Here is a 24,284-nt window from a genome sequence, read left to right on the forward strand (position 1 = left end):
TGACTTCAAGCCAAAAAGACGTTCTGAGCTCAATTGATAGCATTTAAGAATGGTAGGCTCACTGGAATGTACTTTTGCTCCCCCATATTCTTCTGGCTCTCTCAACCCAAGAGCAGATGGATGAATGAAGAACAGGGCGTTGTCTTCATGCATAGCTGGAGTGTTGTAAGTGCCGTGTACATGTATAGAAGGTCTGTGACACCATGTGCACCCAAATCAGACATGAGGGAACTTGGCTGTTTCAGTAAGAAATGTCATTAAGGACAGTTCTTTTTCTCTTCTGTGGGAACTTGAAGTGGGTATTGTGAAACAGCCATTTTTCCTTTCCAGGCCTTCTGGAGTCTCTGGGTGAGGATATCAGTTGGGAAAGGGTTAATGAGCTATCAACTCAAGTCATCATACATCTGGATGGGCTATCATTAAATTCTTACAAAAATTTGATTTCCCCTGAGAGATTATTCATCAAACATTTATATAACCCAGAAATGGCCAGGGGAGCCCAGCGTGGCCACAGAACTCATCAGAAGCCATGGAAAGCCTGCTTTGTCCCCATTGTGAGCAAAATAATGTGCTTCCTCTACTTACTGGTATTCTCCTTGGAACAGGATGAAATATTCAAATCTCATTTACCTAACCTTGCCAGATATTGCTTCTTCGCTAACTGCTTGGTTTCTGGCTGTTCCCCTACAGGTATGTAGATAGTCAAGACTCTGGAAAACCTCTTCTGAATCTGCCTGGTTGGCTAGAGGTGTAGAGGAGCCAGGGGCATATTGTGACTCAGACCCTCACTCATTGGCACAAAGAACCTACAGAACAGTTATATAAATAGAGACAGTGCACCAGCCTGGGAAAACTCCCAGCCTCCCTTTGGCCATAGAGTGAGCAAAACAAAAGGCTTCACTGGCCTCATCTACCCACTTGACTTAGGTCAGTATTCAGCCTAAGTGCTTTATTTCCTGAGAGGCTGGAATCTGTACTTGTGGCATCAGTCAGTCAACTGAAATTTATTAAGTGCCTACTGTGAGCAAGGCCTAATGCTGAGGGATGTAAAGAAGGGTGAGAAGGTAGTCTGGTTGGGGTGATATGACATGGCAAGTCATAGAATGAAGAAGTGTATTCCTTGTCATATGAAAGCTGCAGATTAGTGTGGTTCTAAGTAGAGGCTAGGGTCATTAGAGTCCAGGATTGCAGGGTTGGCTGGCTTCCCAGAGGCTGAGAATTTAATTTGGATCTTGAAGATCTGGTCCAATTCCAACAGGTGAGAGGCGTAGGAAACATTTAAGGAAGAGACATTCTGGGAGCTGAAGGGCAGAGGTCAGTGGATTTGGAGCTATATTAGTATTTTTTTAAAGTGTCTACATGGTACTAAATATATGTAAATATATTGCCTGTTAGCCTACAACAACCTGTGAGGCTGGTGTTATCCTCATTTGAGGCCCAGAGGGATTAAGTAGCTTGCTTATGGCCATATAGCTGATTTGAAGCTTAATACTATACCCTAAACAGAGAGTATTTCGTTGGATTAGAGCAGATGAATCTGAAGAAGAAAATAAAGGGAGCTGATGTTGGATGGATAGATTGAAGACAGATTACAATTTGTTCTGGCTGTTGGACCTTGCTCAAATTATTTAACTTCACTGAGCCTCAGCTTTCGAGCCTGGAAAATTGAGATAATACCAACCTCATTGGGGTTATTATGAGGATTAAAATGTAGAGTGTATATAAAGGACTTAGCACATGGACTGACGTATAGTAAGCATACTTAGTGAAATAGAAGCATTTTTTAAATTTCAAAACTGAGGAAGGTGGATTTTACCTTGGAGAAAAAAATGAGAGGTATTTTAGGTTCTTCAACAGGTAAGTGCCATAATTAAAGTCACATTTTAGGACAGTGAAGCAGACAGCACTGGTGTAACACAGTAAGGGTATGAATAGGGGTAGAGGTAGTGAGAATGGAGAGGAAAGGGAAATTACCAAAAATGGGTAAAGGTTTTTTGAAGGGTAACTTTTCTCTCCCACATTTACCCCCTGCCCACACCCCCTCCACCCACACACATACACTCTGTGGGCCGTGTTACTTCTGTTCATTAGACTTACAGGCACAGAGCTCATCAACAGGGTCTACATAGAGCTAGTCAGGAATGTTTACAGGTTCAAGGGCAGCCTGGTGAGACCAGCAGCATCTCCCAGAGGGCCTGTGCACGTGCAGCGTCCTAATCAGCCGCTTTTGTCTAGCTTCCATTTGCTCTTCCCTCCCAACTGAATTTAATGTCTTTCCATCCTCTGCCTCTAGTTAAGCTGTAACTGCTGTTATTCCACTGCAGCCAGGCAGCTGCCAGGGCCTGTTGGCACTGAACCCAGAGCCCAGCCCAACTGATGCTCTCACTGAGCTTCTTGTCAGATGCCGGGAAAGAGGAAGCACATCATAGGCCTTTTCTTCCCCAATAGTAGCTGCTTCCAATGCGATCATGATGAGAGGAAAAGGCTGTGGGGAGAGTTAATTTGATGCTTGCTTGTGCAATGAAATGGCAATCAGGCAGATGGCCTTACTCTATGCATGGATTCTTCTCTGATGTTTCTTCTCAGGACCTGGACCTCAAAGTTGCTTAAGCAATAGGGAGGATGATGGATGACCAAGGGATTGGGATCTCTGGGTCCTTGGGGAGGGATGGGGAATATTATCACAGAGTTACAGAATGCCATTGCTGAAGAGGGCCTTAGGGATTACATTTGGTCCAAGGATTTTCAGACTTTTCTCTAACAGAAGAATTATTTCTTCAAAGCAGACCTTACATAGAATCCCTAAATATTAAATAGAAAAAAGAGCAGAATTCGCTTGGTTGAAGGAGGAATGGAAGACTCCAAGTCCTAGTAGTTGGGCTGTCCTTTTACCCACTTCTCAAGGGCAGCCTCAGTGCCGGCTCTGGTCTACTGCTTGAAAGCCACTGGCCTGGCCAAATCTGTTCATTTTACTATGGAAGAAACAGGTTTAGAGAAGGGGAGTGGCTTTTCCAAGGTTGCTTGATTCTGTGCCAGTGCTTTTTTTATACAGTTGCCTCTTTCATATCATTTTCGTTTTGTATTTTGTTGTAAAAAATCAGAATCCTTTACATGGCATGAATTTTTCCAGTAACACTTATGCGTAGAGCTTTTTAGTCTTGTAAATGCTATTTCTGTAGTGCAGGGGCATCTGTTGTCAGATGCCAGGAAGGAGGAGGCATGTCAGTAAACCTTAGTCTACAGCTAAGGCCTATCCTAGAATGTTGGGAGTTGGTGGGAATGATGACCCACAGAGTCAGCTCCCTATTCTGTCTTTCTCCCATGTAGAGTTGAGCTTGCATACATTAGCTGCTGTTGCAATACTCTGCTTTCAGAACCCTGAAATGGCCTGGCTTGGTTGCTGTATAGTGATTTAACCACAGTAACCCTCAGTGAGTGGCAGGTTGTATTTTTATTGTTGAATTTTGTTATAATGGCAACCCCAGATAAACTTAAAAATGAAAGAGGATTCTCTTTAACTCTCAATTCTTCTCATGTTTATGAAATAGCACTTAATTAAATAATGTCATTTAATCTTATGAATCTTCTTCCTCCCAACCACCTCATGGCCCTCTAGGGTGTGTTTAACCATTGAATTGGGAATCAAGAACTGAGAACTCTCACCCAGGCCTTGGAAGTCAGAATGTCAGCCCTCTTCCCACTGCACAGCCAGGCTTATTGATGTGGTCAGATCTGCCCTCAGGACCACCCTCCGTTTCCACCAAGCCTTGGGGCTGTCCATGGTGTGCTCATGTGCCTTCTCCTTCCCACAGCAGTGTTGTGACTTAGGCTACCATGCAAGTCTGAACCGGGCTCTTCGCACCTTCCTCTCTGCTGAGTTAAACCTGGAACAGTCGAAGCATGAGGGTCTGGATGCCATCGAGAATGCAGTAGAAAACCTGGATGCCACCAGTGACAAGCAGCGCCTCATGGAGATGTACAACAACGTCTTCTGTCCCCCTATGAAGTTTGAGTTTCAGCCCCACATGGGGGATATGGTGAGGCCCTCTCCCTATACCTCCACCCTCAAGGGGCTTGAGTGGACTTGTCTAGATTCATTACACAGAAGCCACATTATTTTGGGGTGGGAGAGGCCTGGGCCCAGCTTCTTGTCAGGTGGGTGAGGCATATTCCACTTACTGAGCAAACACTTAGTGAGTGCATGCTGTCAGACACTCGGGCTTGGCTGCAGACATGGGAGATTAAAGCCCTTGGGGAGCTTACAGTCTGGGGAATAAGGTCGCTAAGGGGAGAGTTAGAACTATGCACAGAGAGGGGCATCCAAAGGGGCCCAGCAGGATCAAAGAAGGTGAAAAACAGCAGGTGTATTCTAAAAACTACCAACGGTTCAGGATGGTGAAAGGAAAGTGAGGGAGGGGAGCGCTTCCAGTGGTGAGGCTAGAAGAAATGAGAACTGAAGTGGGGCCACATCCTAGAGGCTTTAGTGGAGAAGCGACAGCTAGGCAGGGAATGTTGTGATCTTTTGGCATTTGGCAGAGTTCTGAATAATCTTATTCTCCTGAACTTAGAAGACTGTGATGAAGTGTATAGTTTTGCTTGGGTATTGAACAAAAAAGAATGGGTACCTGCAGGAAGGAAAGGAGCTAAGATGCCATCCCAAAGGCCTGATGCTGGTTGCCCAGACAGGGGAGCATGAACATGGGGGCCTTGTTTTGGACTCTTCACCTCCAGTGACTAGAATAAGAAGGGCCTAAATACACTAAAGTGAGAGGCAAGAGAAGCTCCTGGGTTTTCATCGTTCTGAATCTTTTGGTTCCACTTGTGTTGTTGTGTGTACGAGCCAGAGTGAACCTCATTCCTGTGGGTAGGAGCCACCATTTCACCTATTGGTGAAATCAGAAGGAGGTTGTATAGGCTTATGTGATAGAAAAGATCAAGATGGACCTTTGAGTATAGTTGGCTTTAGGAGGAGGAATTTTACCAAGACACTGTTTCGCTGTCTCTGCACTACTTCCTGTGTGTTAGCTCCATTCTCAGACAGGTCATTCTCCCATGGAGGCAAGGTGACTGCATTTCCAGCCTTCCCTGGTAGGTTGAAATCTAGTGGAAAGAGTCTCTGCCTCCCTCCTCAAAGCCCCCACAAAGTTTCATGTGTCTCTGGTTTTGATTGGGTGAAGTGCTTATGCCTGGGTCCATGCAAAGCACATGGCCTGAGCTGTGGAGTGGGAGGTTCCCCTCGCTAAGGGTAGTCAGACCAAAGCTACCAAAAGAAGGAGGAGTGGATGCCAGGGGACCAAATAACAGCAACATGTGTGCTCATCAGGAATGACGCTTCTCTCAAGATTAGCATCCAGACTCTAGAAATCTCCGCTCCAGAATGACAGCTGTGGCAGTGGAACCAGAGGATTTGCTGTCGTCAGTCGGCCTCTATGGAGAGTGAGACACTGTCCTAGAGACAGAAATGTGGAGTTGATTTCCTTTCTTTCCTTCTTGGGGAAAATCAAACCATTTACAGTTCATTTCCATTGCTGTGACTTAGGAAATGTCAGTGTCTGAACAGATGGAGAAGTGAGATGATAGCATGTGCAATTAGAATTGGGGGAAGGGGTGTCACCAAGCCTCAGGAAGTCCCATTCTTCACCTGCCCTGGCTTCTGGTCAAACTTGCCTTCCAAGCCCCTTCTCCGGCTGTCACTGAGATTCCTTCCCAGGGATCAGTGGAACTTGGGGACCAGCTGAGTGGAATGATACATTTTCTGGTGTTAGTGACTGAGTTGCCTTCTGAGCCAAACAGCTTGTCTCCATAAAGGAGGATTCCAGATGCTGGGTGCTCAGGCCCCCACCTCCCCCTGTCAGTGTCTTATTTCCATACTCCAGAGCGCAGCTGAAGTGTATTACCTTGCACCCCGGTAGCGGACCACTGCCAAAGCATGCATCATCATCAGCTCTGCTACTTCTTAAAGGGACAGGCTTGGAGGTGGTTTTTCCTTCCCTGATTCCTCTCTGCTAGGTCTGGGTTACTTTAAAAATCAATAGCTCACTCTTCTGCTGGGGCGCTCTCTTTATGTGATATAGCTGATCAGTGGCTGAGCCAGGCAGGGGCCAGGACCAGTTCAGGAGCTTGTGAAGGTTCCGCATTCTAGCCTAGCCTTCGTATGAGTGAAAATAAAAAGAGATGAGAGGGTGGGTCATTCTTGGCCTCTGCAGCCAGTCTGTCCCCATCAGTGTGGGTTGTCTGCAGATTGTGGAGGCAACAGGAGGGAGCTGCCTGCAAGTCGTTGGATTAGGGCCAAAGATCGGGTGGCATTTTGACCGGAAGCCTTGAAATTGGCCAAGGCCCCACACTAACTGGTGTTCTGGGGTGCGCAGCATATGAATTGATGCCAAGTGCTCTCAGATGTACTAGGAGGAGGTACTTGGCTCCATTTGTGGTGCCCTCAGAGGCTGTGGGACTCTGGATGCCTGACTGGTGACATCAGGCAGCCAGAGAATTTCACTCTTGGCACTAACCGGTTCTGGCCACTGAGCTTTCTCCATTGTGTCTGCTTATCCAAGAGTTAGAGTGAAATCAGCTCTCTTCAGATCTGAGAGCTGGCTCAGACCAGCCCCTCAGCTGGGGGAGGAGGTCAAGTCAGTTGGAAGCTTAAAAGCCAATGGAGGAAAAGGTCAAGTCCCAGCCCCCTCCATTTGAAGAGAGGTTTTGTCTTTTCAAGCAAGGGAATGGTCTGTGGGCATGTGAATGTGCCCACTCGTTGCTGAGGAGGTAGGAGGCCATTTCTATCCAGATGTCTCTCTGCAGACAAGAGGCTAAAGGACGAACGGTAACAAGGTGACAGGAGCTGTCTCCACATGGGTCCTGCCTCCCAACTCTCTCAGCCTTCTGCTCCTCATCTGTCATCCACGGGACTGTGGATGACCTCATCCCATAACCACATCCCCAACAGGAGACAGTGGAGCAGCCATTCCTTCACACAGGGGAAAGCTAATTGGCAATAATCCTTGTGGGAAAGGCAGACTCCTCTCTTACAGCTCTAGGGAAGGCCTGGGGTAAAATGATGGCTCTTTGGAAAATGCCAAGCTCCTTCAGATTCCATACCCTCTCGGGCCCTCTAGCATAGGTGACCAACTTGTTCCTGGTTTCACGCTTTCTCATTGAATCAGAGCTGTCATGCATGGCCTGGATTTATAAACACATGCTGGCTGCCAGCAGCGGCAAGTTAGCCTCCTGACCCACTTCTCTCCTGCTTTCACTCTGATGTATGAAGGGGGATGAGGGAGGGGCCAGAGAGGTGGCCACTTGGACTTTCGGCAGGAAATATTCGCTGTGCCAAAGCATTGTGTTTCTGGAGCTGGGGCTGCCTGAGGCACTCTTCTCCAGCCTCCTCAGCCTTCCATGGAGCTGCAGACCGTACATAGACCTACCCCTGCCGGGCTCCAAACAGATCCCCCTACCCATTCCTTTCATGTACTGTTTGGTCCTGGAAGAGGCTCACACAAGTTGGCTTTGGATTTTGCTTCAACATAGAAACCACGAGCCTTATACCTTGAATATGGGTAGTTTCATTGCCAGTAATGGGAACTCTGGAACTGCCAAGGGGACTGTATCCTCTTTCTGACCTGGTGTTGCTTTCTTTTGTTAGGCTTCCCAGCTGTGTGCCCAGCAGCCTGTCCAGAGTGAGCTGGTACAGAGATGCCAACAACTGCAGTCTCGCTTATCCACTCTAAAGATTGAAAACGAAGAGGTGAGTTTCCTCCTTAGGAGGCTCAAAGCCACACTCTGAGTTTCCCTGTTGAAACTTTTGCTGCTGCCCGTCTGGGAGCAGGTGGAAGGAGCATGCAGAGAATGTCCGGGTGGCCGCAAACATTTCCTAGCCAAATGTAGGCTTGGACTTTCCCCCTCTGCTACATCCTGCCCTTGAACTCCAGGAAGTTGCTCTTGCATTGCCAAAGGTTGTGCTCTATTTTGAGCTTTTGCGAAATGCTTTTTTTTCCCCTCTACACATTTAATCAAAATGGCACTTGGCAGCTGTGTGAACAATATTGTGTCTCTGAAACCACCTCCTCATGCCTAGCTTTGTCTAGCATGTTCAAACAAACAGAGGCCTTTGACTTTGACACTTCAAACATCTCCATCCTCTTAGGAAAGGGTGAGTTTCTTCTGGGCTCAGTGTATTTGCTTTCAAAAAGCAGTTCAAAAGGGCAGGTGATCCAGCTTTCTGTTGAGCTCAGATGGCTTCTTACCTTGTGTCTCAGTAAGTCTTATTTTCCGCAGGAAGATCAGGAAGAAGTAGGGATAGGTCACTTAGTTTGCAAATGAGCAAACAAATTCATCAGTTTATTGAAGGTCATGAAACAGAACCTGGGGCTTTGCAGTGCTAGGCCCATCACACATTTTAATTAGCTGTTTGTATGAGGGGGTTGGTTTAGATATATTTTATCCTCTTTCCCTTAACACTTCTATTATAATATTGCTGTATAATATTATAATAATGCTAATGTTAAATTGTAAAAGTAAACATTAAAATATAATATATAATATTGCTATATGATATAAAAAGGCTAATATTAAATTTTAAAAGTAAACATTAAAAGATCTGGCTCAAGTACATAGCATGAAGAGTTGTAGTGGCTTTTAGGTTTTCACTGTAGAGAGTATCATGCTGTAGCAGAGTCCATGTGATGTTTACCTCTCACTTAGCACTGTCCAGTGGGAAGCAGAGCTGCACATTCTGATGGCATCCTCTGGCCTTCCCCAGCCCACTCCCTTCAAGCTTCTCCATCACCTGCTGTTTTACAACCCACCCTTCATGCATCCTGTTGACCCTTGTCGTGGCAGGTAAAGAAGACAATGGAGGCCACCCTGCAAACCATCCAGGACATTGTGACTGTGGAGGACTTTGATGTGTCTGACTGCTTCCAGTACAGCAACTCCATGGAGTCCGTCAAGTCCACAGTGTCTGAAACCTTCATGAGCAAGCCCAGCATTGCTAAGAGGAGAGCCAACCAGCAAGAGACAGAGCAGTTTTATTTCACAGTAAGGGAGCACTATGGCTTTTAAAGAGCGTCAGCATGCACTGCAGCACTCAGGGAGATTTGGAACTCAGAGTCCCTGTTAAGTGTCTGAAGGACAGGCGTTGAATATCTTAGATATGAATGTGGGCATACTCAGAGACCATCCCTACACTTAAAGGTGCAAGCATTTATAAGTTGTGTATGTCTAACAGGGATCCCCCCAAGAAAAAAGATGCTCCCAAGTATACTACTCAGAAGATTTTCTTTTTTAAGAAATTTTTAACTAGCTAGTAGGCTTTCACTGGAAAGTTTCCTTCTCAGGCACAGGGGATCCTGAAAGGGGAACTTCATCTTTTAGTTCTTGGAAAGTGCATACAAATATTCGTGATAACACATGTTTTGTTTTTAAAAATCTATAATCTTTTCTAGGCAATATGATGACATTATTTTATAATTTTCAATGTTGGGAAACTATTTTTTCTAATTATTGCTAAAACTTAAAGGATGGGTTATATGCAGCATTACTATTTTGCACATAAATCCAAAACATCATATTTTCTTATTCATGTATCTCTAGTCTTCTTTTAGACAGTTGGAGCCTTTTATTCCTTTTTTTTTTTTAAGTATTGTTAACAGTCCTTTGGAAGTCCGCTACTGGTCTTTGGTGCTGCTTTTTAATAAGTGAGTTATTTTGAGCTTGCCAAGTAGGATCTATTGCCTGGGCTAAAATTTATTTCCTAATCTTCTGATGACCAAGAAAGGAAAAATTAAGTTTGCAGATGTGAGATGAAATATAGCCAGTAAATATGCATACTGATTCTGAATGAAAGGAATTAACTTTTCAGTCAAGAAACAGTCTGCATGCAGTAAATTGAATTTTTCCTGCAACTGGAGTGATTTGTTTAATTATTCTTTGAACACTGCCTTTTCTGCATTAAGAACACTGAAGATTTGCTAACTTTTTTTTAAAGAAATCTGTTTTTTTAATTAAGCTCAGACTTCCTCATATTTTTTATCCTAGAGAAAACTGCTAAAAGGGAATGATGTATCAGTACTATTCTTCTAAAACAACTTTTAAAAAATGATTATACAAAGCCACATATGCTCATTATATAAAATTTAGAAGCAAAAGAAAGGAAATAAAAATTGTCCGTAATTCTACCAGCTAGAGATAATGGTGTTAGAATATATTCCTTTCTAATCTGTTTTCTATACGTGCACAAACACATGTGTGAGCACATATTTATAATTTTATTCTAAAAAATAGGATACTGCTGTACATATTGTTTTACAATCTAAGTCATATAATTATAATATTCTTTAAGCATACTTCTGAGTAAAATATTAAAACCAATACAAAAAAATAATAGAATGGCATTTTAGCTCATTTATTGATTTTTGTTAAATATTTAATACACTCCGTGGTTTGTAGTTCGCGTTCAATAAATGCTAAAACTTTATCTTCACCATCATCATTAATTTATTTATTAATCATTATTAAATTATTCACTGATAGTTTTTGAGGATTTACTATTGCCAGACACTGTGCTACAAGCTGGGAATGCTGAGAGTATAAGATAAAGAGGGAAATGATGGGGGATGGGTCATGTAAAGGGAGAACTTCCATTTTTACTTCATATATATCTGAACAGTTAAAATAGGTTGATTTTTGTAGTTTAAAAAATGTAAAAATGCATACATGCACTAGTGCATGAATGGCAGCCAGGATGAGTGGAGTTGGGGAAGCATCACACACAAAGTGACTTTTGTGTTTGATCTTGAAGAATAAGCGAACCAGGCAGGGAGTCAGGGAGGAGAATCGCATTCCTTGAGGAAAGAGCAGCATGTGGGAAAACATAAATGCACGCAATAACCTGGCTCACACGTTAAGATAACTTTCTGACTATAATGAGGGATGTGTCGCTGCCCCAAGCTTCATTATCTAAGGAGCTTGTTGAACACTCTCTAGAGGCTTTTAATAATAGGATTGTTTAGCTGGTCTGTCTGGACTGCTTAGATATAACACTATTTAAATGACCCAATCTCATTATATTGTGAAGATTTCCATTTTTTAGGTTAAGTAAGAAATTTTGGACCTAAAAATCTTGAATTTTAAGACAGTCGTTGTCAGAATTGCTTTTTGGCTTTAAATGAATTCTGTAACATTTGTATTCTAAGTTGACCTTTAGTAAAAGCAGGAATGGCCGTATTCAAACTGGTGACCTCGCAAATTCTGCCCACCCTTTCACTTTCTGTCTCAATACACTGATGTCCTCTAATCTATTTCCTGTCTTATGTGGTGGCCCTAGTGCCACTTATCAAAATTGTGTGCAAATTTCCTTGGCTAACAGGAACAGTTTTTGTCTGGGCTTGTCTAGCAGTGGGATTCTGTGCAAGTTCATCATTTTTGTGACTGGTACTTCGCATCAGATGATTAATTTCATGATAAAAGGAGCTTTTTGGGGTGGTGAAATAGACATTTATGGAAACTACCTGTTTACCATACAACCCACACAAAGCCAATACAACTACAGATGTGCTTTCTTTAGTCTGTTGCCTCTGCAAACATTGCCCGTGTGTTTCCCTATGCCCTTCAAAAACATCAGAGCAGCACATCCTGGAAGATCCTATCTTTTGGAAGGTTAGGAAGCAGTCTCTTGTCACCGCTTGACTCCTGGGTGGTGTGCCTAGTGACCAAGAGGGCTGCTAAGAAAGCTTTCTGACCACTTATGGCTCTCATTGGACTGATTTGCCCAGATGACATCAATTGGGAATGTGAGGCATGACCTGTAAAGATGAGTTGCTTGCAGGAGTCTCAGGAAAATAATTGTGGAGTGAAGAAACTTGAAGCGATTTTTTAAAATTACCTAACCCAACCTTCTTATTTGAAAAATTAGAAAAATAAATAGGCCAGGCATGGTGGCTCATGCCTGTAATCCCAGAACTGTGGGAGCCTGAGGCAGGTGGGTCTCTTGAGGTCAGGAGTTCAAGACCAGCCTGGACAACATAGTGAAACCCTGTCTCTACTAAAAATACAAAAATTAGCCAGGTGTGGTCATGGGCGCGTATCACAGGCCAGTATCACAGCTACTCAGGAGGCTAAGGTGGGAGGACCACTTGAACCCAGGAGGCAAAGGTTGCAGTGAGTCAAGATTGTGTCACTGCACTCCAACCTGGGTGACAGAGTAAGACTCTGCCTTAAAAGAGAGAGAGAGAGAGAGAGAGAGGGAGGGAGGGAGGGGAGAGAGAGAGAGAGAGAGAGAGAGAGAGAGAGAGAAAGAGAGAAAGAAAGAAAGATTAAAAAATAAATAAATCTGGCTGGGTGCGGTGGCTCAAGCCTGTAATCCCAGCACTTTGGGAGGCCGAGACGGGCAGATCACGAAGTCAAGAGATCGAGACCATCCTGGCTAACACGGTGAAACCCTGTCTCTACTAAAAAATACAAAAAACTAGCCAGGCGAGGTGGCAGGCGCCTGTAGTCCCAGCTACCTGGGAGGCTGAGGCAGGAGAATGGCGTAAACCTGGGAGGCGGAGCTTGCAATGAGCTGAGATCCGGCCACTACACTCCAGCCTGGGTGACAGAGCGAGACTCTATCTCAAAATAAATAAATAAATAAATAAATCTGCCGGGCATGGTGGCTCACGCCTGTAATCCCAGCACTTTGGGAGGCCAAGGTGGGCGGATCACCTGAGGTTGGGAGTTTAAGACCAGCCTGATCAACATGGAAAAACCCTGTCTCTACTAAAAATACACAAAATTAGCTGGGCATGGTGGGACATGCCTGTAATCCCAGCTACTTGGGAGGCTGAGGCAGGAGAATCACTTGAACCCGGGAAGCGGAAGTTGCAGTGAGCCAAGATCACGCCATTACACTCCAGCCTGGGCAACAAGAGTGGAACTCCATCTCAATCAATCAGTCAATCAATCAATAAATCCAGAGAGAATGGGTAGCTCACAAAAGCTGGACCCACTGCTCTGATTACTGGGTCTCTGGCCACAGGCTGCTTCTCTACACGCTGTGGAAGAAGCAGAGGTAAAGGGAAGGGCTCAGGAACAGCTCAGCAACTTTCGCCTCTTATTTGCCCTTAGTGGTGACATGTTTCCTGATTTTCTTGGCTTTGTGTTTATTGCTTATCTTCTATAACACATAGTTCAGCAATGTCTACTCTTTACCCGTTGCCTTTTTTATTGTGATTGTTAAAAATCAGTATTTTTAAAGGATGCAGATATTTAAAAGGGTATACAGGAAAACCTACTATAAAGTTTCTTTTCATTCCTGACTCCTCTTTCCCCTCCCCTCTGCTGGTGGTTGAAACCAGTTTCTTCTGTGTCCTTCCAGAGATACTCTGCATGGACAACAACTGACGTATCTGTAAATACCCTTTAATGCAATAAATTACATTAGAAATGTAATGAAAGAAAATGGAAGTAGATATAGAAGTATACCACTTATACCATTCTTCACTTTTTTAACATTATTTGTCTTGGATCTTATTTTTATGTTAGTCCAAAAAGATCTGCCTCCTTTTTAAATAGCTGGACAGAATTCCACGGTATGAATATGCCATCATTTGTTTAGCAAATTCCCTCCTCACAGGCAGTGATGCTCGCTGTTTAGCCAAGGTTTACCAAAGCTTTATAAGGCTGGCATTTTCCTAAGTATTTCCTTTGTTTTTTGGAGCCCGAGCCTCGCTCTTGTTGCCCAAGAGCCCAAGGCTGGAGTGCAATGGTGCAATCTGAGCTCGCTGCAACCTCCGCCTCTCAGGTTCAAGCGATTCTCCTGCCTCAGCCTCCCAAGTAGCTGGGATTATAGGCACCCACCCCCACCCCCAGCTAATTTTTTGTATTTTTAGTAGAGACGAGGTTTCACTATGTTGGCCAGGCTGGTCTCGAACTCCTGACCTCGTGATCCGCCCTCCTCAGCCTCCCAAAGTGCTGGAATTACAGGCATGAGCCACCACACCCAGCCTAAGTATTTCCTTTTATAGGGAGTTGGAGAATTAGGTTATTGTATGGGGATAGAGCAGTGAAGGGGTTAAGGATCATGGCTGATAAGGTAACAAAGCTAAACAGTCTGAATTCTTAGGGACAGGTTTAAGGAAGGTAATAGAAGAGGAGGCAATGCCTTGGCCACTGGGGCAATGAGCGACCACTAGACTTGGAACTTGTGGTCTGAGATCTTTTTATCTTGGTATTTTCTTGCAGGCCCTTGGTAAACGTGTGCTGGCGAGTACAAATGAGTGAATGCCCCTGTGCTGTCAATTAAACTCGGGAGACATGCTCCATTTAAGGTTTACTCTATTATGTATTCTATCTGACAGCTGTTTCCTATTTTAAAAACTGACGGGGAGAAGGGGAAATGTCAGCATGCCTGCATGGTGGGGAAACAGCCACTATAATGACATCTGTATATCTCTGAGCATGGGCTGGGTAGGTGTACTAACTTTTCCTGCCTTGCTGCAGTGGATACTTAGGGTCTTAGGTTCACGCAGATTAAATCCAAGGCATAAGCAACATCCAGTGAGTTTTATACCCCCATGGTAAGAGTGTATTTAAAGAGAAGAGGTTTTTAGAAATGAAATTTGAAAAGCATTCTAGTGCCTCTTACTACTTTTTTAAGGCCCAAAACCTTCTGCTTTCATTCTGCTTTTATTTTAGCACAAAGCAAAGACACTTAGGGAAGGGATGCTTTTAGGCTCACTGAGGAGGTGATTCAGGTATAAGGAAGCCAGGCCCTGTGCTAATCACAGTAATGCTTATTATCCAATTTCATTCTCACCAACCTTGTGAAAAAAAAATTCTCATTTTTCAGATGGAAAAACTAAGACTCGGGGTTAAATGATTTGCCCAAGGTTAGAAGAGTTAGTAAGTGGTAGGACTAGAATATTCCAACTCATGCTTTTTCATTGTAATGCAACTAAAGCATCTATCAAGGAGGGAAAGTGCAGAAAGAAAAGTTATTATATTAATACTTTTCAATAAACAAAACTCACTGCTGACAGTTAATATCCAATTAGGAATTATTAGGAAATGAATTAATGAGTCATAAAAACTGAGTTGAAGTTTTACAATGGCACTAAACAAAATGCCCAATAGATTCTTTGCCGCCCTTCCTACTTTTTGAAGAAATTCTCAGTTTTGATAAAGTGTGAAAGTTGTTGGGGGTGGGCACTGGTCAGACTGTGTTTTAGGAACTTGATTTTATTTTGGTGATACCTAGAATAAAATATTACCTGTTCTTTTGCTCCTTCATTGAGGAAAACCCCAGGTAGCCACTTTGATTTTGGGTGTTTGGTGAAGGAACGAAAAAGAATTACCTAATATTGGAACATGCCCTAAGTAAGGAAAGTGATCCTCATTGCCCAAGGAAGGAATTTTGAGATTGGAGATTATAAGCATCCCTTTTCCTGGCCCCCCTCATCTCCAGAAATCATTAAAAACCACCTATTCTTCCCTTGCCTTCTTCAGCGGTCTCAGCTCCTTTCTCTGTGTGTCTGTCGAGCAGCAATAGAAGCCTTCTAACTCACTTCCACCAATTAAAGACAAGGTCACTTATCCCCAGCGAGTCTCTCATATGGATAAATGCTGACTTATGGGTGGTATGGGGGAGTGATAAATAAAATAACATGCCTGCAGACTCTGAGATGCCTTTACCTTTCCATACCTGGCTTACCTGGATGGAAAACTCCAACCATGGTTTCCACACCAGTATTAGGGATGCAGTTCATACCTTGACACAGTTATGATCCTTCAGGATTTAATGGAACCCGAAGAGGTAATCCGTCATACATCTTGACGAGATTGTTATTTATTTTAATGGTTCATCAAGTGACAGCCAGAGTTAACTAATGAATTGTGAACATGAATTTAAAAAATTGATTTCCGGAATCACAAGTAGTGAGAAGAAGGAATTTGCATCCATCTCCTTTGAGAACTGTAGCTGTTTTCTGAGCAGTCTGGTCTTGTTTTGAGGGTTACAGTTTCTTGGTGAATTTTCCTCATTAGGAAACCTTTAGCGTCTCCTGGGATAACCTTCCAAAGAGAGAGGCTTTTGAGGCTTGCATTGTTGGCAGTTGATATTTCCTGAAGGCTTTCCACCTCTGGGCCCTAAAGTACTGTTTCAAATCCACAATTAGGCATTGGTTGGGGATTCGGATATTACCCCGGGAAGAATGACAGCAGGTGAGCTGGCATCTGGAACAGATGGAAAAGGGAAGGTGACAACAGAGCCTCTTTCCTTGCAGATGTTCTTGTGCAAAAGCATAAAGGCACAGAGAGAACAGATCATGAATAAGGCAGTAGAAATGATTTGGAGTAAGATTTGGTTTTGGCTTGTTTTGTTTTTAATTCAGTGAGTACGGGCACAATAGGGGCTTGGTTTGTGACTGCTGAGGAAGGGTCTACCCAGAGGAGAGTGAGACTGCTCATTCATTTATTCATCATGCATTTATTGAGTATCTGCTATCTGCTAGGTGTGGTACTATCAGGGGTGCAAAGAATAATAAATGGTCTCTGACCATAGGGAGGAAGCAGTCTGGAGAAAAAGACACATGAGTAATAAACCCCCTGTGACCGGGCTGTATGAGAAGTGCTGTCATGGAGATTTGCATGGTACCCACAGGACCATCTGGGTGAACATGGGAGGGCTAGGCACTGCGTCCCAGAGAAAGCAGATTTTTCTTTTGTTTTTAAACAAGAGAAAGAATCAGATGCAAGCTCTTAGTTAAAAGTTCACATTGTACAGAAAAGTATAGAGTAAAAGTAACTCACATTTGTTCACTTTTCTTTTTTTGTTTGTTTTTTGTTTTTTGAGACGGAGTCTTGCTCTGTTGCTCAGGCTGGAGTGCAGTGGTACAATCTTGGCTCACTGCAAGCTCCGCCTCCCAGGTTCAAGCAGTTCTCCCGCCTCAGCCTCTCAAGTAGCTGGGATTACAGGCACTCACCACCACGCCCGGCTAATTTTTGTGTTTTTTGTTAGGGATGGAGTTTCACCATGTTGGCCAGGCTGGTCTCAAACTCCTGTCCTCAAGTGATCCATCTGCCTCAGCCTCCAAAAGTGCTACGATGATAGGCCTGAGCCACCACACCTGGCCCTGTTCACCTTTTCTTTCTATCACTCTTAATCCTAAGTGAAATCAAAGGTTTGATGTATAATTATATGTTTTACTTAATATACATTAAAAGACAGACAGAACTATTACCATTTAAAATGGTGCATCCACCTAACTACCTCAGTGATCTCACATGTCACCAGTAATTCACGGATCACACTTTGGGAAACCTGGCCATTTGACTTCTGAGTTCAGACATAGGCAGATAGCCCCTGATCTGGAGGATAAACCACTGCAGCAGGAGGCGATCAAGGCAAACTAAGACCCCAAGAATGGCTGTGGAGGAGAGCGGAAAAGATACTTTAAAAATCCAAAGGCCTTGGGTTGGGCCTGACACTACCACTTGCTAGCTTGCAACTCTCAGCAGTTTATTTGATACCTCACCTCCCCTGAGATCATCTTGTCTGTAATAAGGAAGTAATATCTTCCCTATATGTTGTGCAGTTATTTATTATAAGAGTCAAATGAGAGAATATGTGGTAAAGTGCTCTAAAACCTGCTATGTTGCTGCATGCATAGAGCGTTAATACTATGAAGTTTAGTTCTGCTTCTCTCCTTCTCCTGCTCTGTACCATGATGGATGGGACATTTTGTCATAATGGTTAAGAGCACACGCTGTATTGTCAAACTGCCTGTATTTGGATACTGACTTTACTACTCACTAACTGTTTGACCTTGAGCAACTTAATTAAACTCTCGAAACCTCAGTGCTCTCATGTGTAAAATGGAGATGATGATGATGATGATGATGATGATGATGATGATGATGATAGTTCCTAGGGTTGTTTTGAAGATTCAGTGAATTGTCTGGGGACATACGGTCTCTCACTGGGCAGACGAGGGTTGAGAGAGAACAAATCTGAAAGTGCAGCACAGCAGTCATATTTTGACTGTGAGAGCAGGTGGGATCACATTTGTGTTTGGACCTGGATTTGTGTATGCAAGTGGGGGATGGCAGCCCCTTCCACTGAGTGCTCAGAAATCCAGAGCTTTCCATAAAGACTTCATGCAGAATAGAGAAGGAAGCTGTTGAGGATATGGCTCAAAGATGCTCCACATCCCAGGCTTACAGCTGAGGCAGGGACTGAGCCTGCCATTGGCACTGCTCCTAGTGTGATGGAATGCCCTCCCCCTCCTGCCAAGAGGCCAGGACAGGGCAGGATGTCAGTAGAGGTGACAGATAGCAGGTGTGTGTCCTCACACCAAGAAGACCAGGGCTCAATGAGTTCATCCACCCTCCCTGCTCTTCCTCAGTGAAACTGCGGGAGAGGGGCTCTAGGAAACAGTTTCTTTATACTGGCCATCATGGAACTCCCAGAAAAAACATGGAGAAGGATATTAATCCACCATGAAAATCAACAGCTGCCCATATGATCAGTGCCTTAAAGAAATTAAAAAATGGACTGGTAGAAATTGGGTCAGAAACCAAATGACCTCTGTAAAGGGGAATTGTTCAGCTGAGCATCTGTGATTTTTTTTTCTTCTTCAGGAGTCTGATTGCTCTTTTTCCTCCTCCTCTCTTACAGAAAATGAAAGAGTACCTGGAGGGCAGGAACCTCATCACCAAGTTACAAGCCAAGCATGACCTTCTGCAGAAAACCCTGGGAGAAAGTGAGTGTGGGAACCCTCTGCTGGAGGCTTGACAGTGAGGCCAGCTGGAGCTTTCTTGCTGAGCACACGCCTCCATCCTCAGCCAAGTGGACCCGGTCTTGTTATATGAATGCCTTTCTTTTCCCGGCTTGTTTGATGTGGAAGCACACGCCCCAAATGACTGCTTGAGTAATGGGAAAAGGCCAATGCTTAATGAAGCACTAACGTGTATCATCTATTTGTTTAAATGGAGCGTGCCTGCTCTCCACCCAGTCCCTCCACCCTTGCCTCCTCTGCCACTTCAGGGTAGAGAGGCTGAGGGGTTATTTATTCTCCAGACACTTTGTTAAAACTTCTAGCTCCTCTGTGGCAGCACTGAGACTGGAGCAAGAAGGTAGGGAGCCATGAGATGAGATACGCAGCTGCTCTAAGAGGAGAGAATTCTCAAATGCAGGAGATGGACAGACTGCCGCTTTCTATAGCTTCCAGAAAGAGCGTTAGTTTCTTTCTGCTTTGAAAGCTCTTAATGCTGTTTAAGTGGCAGCCCTCTCTCCTGTGGCTATGCTGAGGCCATGGTGCTGAATGGACTGTCTTGTCTTATAGAATGATTTTAACCAGACCCTGGAAAGTAGCAAGGCAGAGAACTGGACTGGCACTCTGGACTTTCTCTCTTCAACTGTCAAACAGAAGGTGGAGGTTGAAAGAGAAGCTTCCCCAGGGTTTTTTGGCACCCTGCCCAGATTTCCTGCCTAGCTCTCAGCATCCTATGATTAATGGGATTCCCAAGTTGGGGATGCCTCTGAATGCCCCACCCCTCCTCCCTGTCCCACTAATCTCCTCACTTAAAGATAAGGGGGAGAGGAAGGGAGAAGCTGCAGGGAATATGGCTAACTTCAGTTACAGGCAAGCCTGTACTTACACAGAGATCTGACATTTTAAAATAAATTATTGAGCACTCTTTAGACAAACTGCAAAGTTTAGGAAAGTGTGCAGTACTCCTTGGCTCATTGGCCCCAGGAATTGGAGCCTCACTTCTTATTATACCAGAGCCTCCTACCCACCTTTTTTGCCCTGTCCTTTTCCTGCCTTGGATGGTTTCCCAGATGATTAGTTTTTTTTCTCTAATCTTTAGACAAATGACTTTTTTTTTTTTTTTTTGAGATGGAGTCTCGCTGTGTCACCCAGGCTGGAGTGGAGTGGCACCATCTCGGCTCACTGCCAACTCCACCTCCTGGATTAAAGCGATTCTCCCACCTCAGCCTCCTAAGTAGCTGGGATTATAGGTGTGTGCCACCACGCCTGGGTAAGTTTTGTATTTTTAGTAGAGACGGAATTTTGCCATGTTGGCCGGGCTGGTCTCAAACTCCTGACCTCAGGTGATCCACCTACTTCAGCCTCCCAAAGTGCTGGGACTACAGGCATGAGCCACCATGCATGGCTGATCTTACGACTTTTTTTTTTTTTTTTTTGAGATGGAGTCTTCCTCTGTCGCCCAGGCTGGAGTACAGTGGTGTGATCTCGGCTCACTGCAAACTCCGCCTCCCAGGTTCAAGCAATTCTTCTGCCTCAGCCTCCCGAATAGCTGGGATTACAGGTGCCCACCACCATGCCTGGCTAATTTTTTTGTATTCTTAGTAGAGACGGGGTTTCACCATGTTGGCCAGGCTGGTCTCAAACTCCTCACCTCAGGTGATCTGCCTGCCTCAGCCTCCCAAAGTGCTGGGATTACAGGTGTAAGCCACCGTGCCCAGCCTGATCTTACGACTTTTAGGGCATTTTCTTTTATGTGAAGAAAGCCTGTTAGATAATTTCTGTTCTCTCTTCCTCACCACCAAAAGGACTCAGACTAAACAAGTTTGGGCACTGAGGACCAAACTTTGCTTATAGAAAATCCTTACTCTAGGGTTATCAGATTGCTCCACGGAGAATCAAGACAGTCTAAGCATAGTCCATAAGTAAGACAGAGAGCAGGGCCTTGGGGTCATACAAATGCATATGCGCTCACACTTGTGTGTGTGAGTGAATGGGTTTACTCACACATTTATGCACTAAATGTGCTACTATGCAGGAACGAAGGCTGACCATTCATTAGTGCTGCAAATTGCCTTAATCTAAAGATGACAAGTTCTAGCAATAAAGAAAAAAACAAAACTATAAATCTTTATGTGTGCAATTCATCACGTCCCTGCCTTCTGAATGTATTTGTCACCATAATGCAGGAGTCCCTTGTTCTTGCCATAGAGGGATAATTGATGTGTATGAATATTCCAGAATGGAGATGGAACAGATGTTGAAAATAATGGCTCAGAATAATATTTTTGCACATAAGAGCTGAGCCTTTGGTAACGAGAGACAGTTAGGGGTGGGTGATGGCATTGCTCAAGAAGAGCTGAACTATAAGCAACAATTACCAACCTTTAACGGCAAGGAAAGGCCCTGCCCTCCCTCCCCCAGCCCTTGGAGTTTCCTTTGCAAGAGCTTGGATGGGGAGGAGTGTGGGAGCTGATTTTTACTTCCCCGGCTCAGCACCTGCTAGGGTTTGCCCCTGGTTTAAATAATGCAGGTCTAAAACAGATCAAGCTTCATTAACTGTGGACCCAAAGAAAGCAATATGTATCACATCATTTCCCATGTAGACATGCACGTATATTTTTTTAAAACATGAGAATACTTCTCATGAACTTGAAGATTTTCAGTTTCATTTTTTTAAAAGCTAGCAATGACCCATTGAACTCCTAAGGCCCACTATTAGATTGAGAACCATGATTTACTAGTAGTATCAACATTGTATCTCCCATCTCCCTTGCCACCTCAGTCAAACCTAACAGGAGAATTTACTATGAATCTCAAGCTAGAATATCCATATCTTCTCTGTTCTGTCCTGCAAACAGCTCCTCTTGTTCTCCCAACCTCCAGCTCTGTGTGTGTGTGTGTGTGTGTGTGTGTGTGTACGTACACTCAGGAGCAAGTAAACTTGGCCTTCCACCCCACCACACACACATCCAACATAAGAGAAGCTGAATTTCATCCCTGGGAGAGCTTCTAATAATTTATTCTATTAAGTATGATCTGTGTTGCTATTGTTCCACTACATCCATCCGTATGTTCCCATTGGGAAGCAGAGTTGGCTCTAAGATTTAGGGAGACCAACCTGGACTGGGAATCAGCATCAGAAACAGTTCTTGCCCAGAAAGAGGGTCTTGGTGCTTTCTCTTCTTTCTCTCTGTCTCTCTGTCTGTCTCTCTCTCTCTCTCTCTGTCTCTGTCTGTCTCTCTCTCTCTCTCTCTTTTGCTACACACTGTTATACTGTGGCTTCTAGGGGAGATAGGCATGGTAGTTACTAGGAGTGGGTCTCCCTCCCTCCCTTCTCCTTTAACATAATGCTTTTTGCCTTTGTCTTTCCAACAGGTCAGCGGACAGATTGCAGTCTAGCCAGGTGAGTGTGGCCTGGGACAGGCCTGGGAAGGGATAGAGGCCTGGGGGGTAGAGCAATCTTAGTCTGGGAGAAAGCCAAGGAGTTGAGTTGTAAAGGCATTGAATGACTTTACAGAGCAATGGCCTGGGGTGGGGTTTACTTCTCTTTGCCTTGCTGACCCCATCTGATCTCAGATAGAAATGGGGTTTTCAGGGACTTCAAGAAGGAGCTAAGCAGAACTGAGTGAAAGGGGTTGTCATTTGCTGAAACTGTACCAGAGACCCCCAGACGCCACTGAATTGCAAGGAACATAAACATTCAACTCTAGAGGATTCTGGTAACCTAACCTTAGCTGCCAGACTTCAACATAGGGGCTCTGGGGAGTCTTTGACCCAGAGAAAGATCAGGAGATGGCATTTGATTTTTTTTTTTATGCCCAGAAAAGAAGGCAGCCCCTAAGTAGTAGTGACTGTTGCTGGATAATGAAATATTACATTGCATTGGCTTGCCAAAGAGCATTGGTAGAAATATTTGTCTGATGTACAAGTATGTACCCCTCCCAATCTTTCCCCACCTTCCCCTTCCTCCTCCACCCCAGCCAAGTATTTTCCCTCAGTCACAGTGCTGCTATGAGAAAATTTGTGAGCTGTTGGAGAGCAAGGTATTCATTCATCCAACAGTTCTCAGATGCCTAGAAATGTGCTTATTTAACTAGAGAAGGGGCTTTAATGGGTTGGACTCCTTAGAGACCCTGGGTTAACCCATTATATCAACCACTTATATCTGCCAAAACACATAATAATCATGAGGCCATTTACAATTATAGGCTCATTATTTAGAGATAGCTTCATTTGACTTTCATTGTTTTGTCATTGTGAATTACAATAAAGATCCCATTAATAAACCGGTCTTGATGACTGGAGGGAACCAGGATAATGGGATTCTCTGGAACACATCTTTTTGGTGTTAAGAGTCTTTAAGTTCACCTGAGCTCCTGAGTCTGTGGAAAGCTCTGTAGGACTGAAAAGAGCTGAATTGAATTTCCTGGTGCTGAGTTATTTTGCTCTGAGACCTTGGGCCATGCTTTTCCCCTCTCTGAATTCTGGTTTCCTCTTCTATAAGACCAGAGCACTCCGCTAGATTCAAGGAGCTCTAGTGGCCTGGTGGCAGGAACAGAGCAGTGACCAGCAACCAGGCTCTGGTCCCATCCTTCACTCAGAGCAGGACAGCCCTGCCTCCTTGGTTTGGGTGTTGTGCCTCTGAGTCAGATTCCCTTTGAGAAAAGGCTTCTGAGGCTAAACACAGATTGGAAAACATTGACTGAGAGGATCCTCAAGGTTCTTCCGAAACTAGATGTTCTGCACTCTAAATCCAGAAAAATTGTTCCCTGTAAAGATAGCAATCTTTAAAGATTTCCTAGAGAAACAAAACAAAACAAAAATTGTAGCATCCTTTGGTGTTTCCTAGTGTCTCCTAGCAGACAAAAAAATCTTCTTATTGTCTAACCCAAATGTATTTTACTACAAATTGAACCAGTTCTCTCCAATCTAATTTTGAGTAGTGCTAGATATTAAAAGCAGGGACGTCTGTGCTTTTGTGAAAAAAAGAGCTTTAGTAGGCTTTATTGTGGAAGTTATTTATCAAGTCTCTTAGCCATTTCTGGGACTGAACTGAGTGATGCCACATGTTTCATTAGCCACCACACAGATTGCTTTTAATTATTAAAAACTTTACTTCTGGGTTTAAGACTGGTTGTTTATCTCATTCGTCCCAATTTTCTCTTTTTCTTCCTTGTTGCTGGATTGGTCCACTCTGATTTGGCGGGATTGGTCACAGGCGCAGCTCAACTGTGAGGAAGCAGGTAAGGGCCCAACCCCCGGGCCAGGCTGGTCTGGCCTGAAAATATAGTCCATCCCACAGGCATTTATTGAACCCCACTGTGTGCAGGACTGACACCTCTGACTTCATGCCTGCATTTGGAATGTATCATTTAGTCATAGTATGTTTAATATTGTGGCAATATCATTGATTTAACTAGTTGGAGTGCCCATAGTCTTTTTGACTTGTTCCTCTCCTTTTCTAGTCATTTATCATCTTGCATACTAGGGGTTTGGTTTGATTGGTGCAGACTGTTCCAGAACTGCCCATGGCATCCT

General features: G+C 44.1%; 1 protein-coding gene across 19 annotated transcripts in view; it reads left to right on the forward strand.

Moving 5' to 3' along the window:
• SRGAP2 (SLIT-ROBO Rho GTPase activating protein 2) overlaps nucleotides 1-24,284 on the forward strand; it is a 249,373-nt gene that overhangs the window by 182,633 nt on the left and 42,456 nt on the right. For 10 of the 19 annotated variants that reach the window (XR_013418269.1, XR_013418270.1, XR_013418281.1 and 7 more), the window contains exons 8-13: nucleotides 3,813-4,037; nucleotides 7,640-7,741; nucleotides 8,836-9,033; nucleotides 18,650-18,734; nucleotides 22,122-22,149; nucleotides 23,965-23,989. Coding sequence is in view for 14 of the 19 variants with exons in the window: in XM_078004577.1 (XP_077860703.1) it covers nucleotides 3,813-4,037; nucleotides 7,640-7,741; nucleotides 8,836-9,033; nucleotides 18,650-18,734; nucleotides 22,122-22,149; nucleotides 23,965-23,989 (663 nt within the window). In the remaining 5 variants the exon portion in view is untranslated. Of the gene's footprint in view, nucleotides 1-3,812; nucleotides 4,038-7,639; nucleotides 7,742-8,835; nucleotides 10,484-18,649; nucleotides 18,735-22,121; nucleotides 22,150-23,964; nucleotides 23,990-24,284 lie in introns of those variants that run through there. The other 9 variants (XR_013418285.1, XR_013418287.1, XM_078004584.1 and 6 more) reach the window with 2 other exon arrangements.

The sequence above is a fragment of the Macaca mulatta genome, chromosome 1 (genome assembly GCF_049350105.2).
Source record: "Macaca mulatta isolate MMU2019108-1 chromosome 1, T2T-MMU8v2.0, whole genome shotgun sequence".
Taxonomy (NCBI): Eukaryota; Metazoa; Chordata; class Mammalia; order Primates; family Cercopithecidae; genus Macaca; species Macaca mulatta.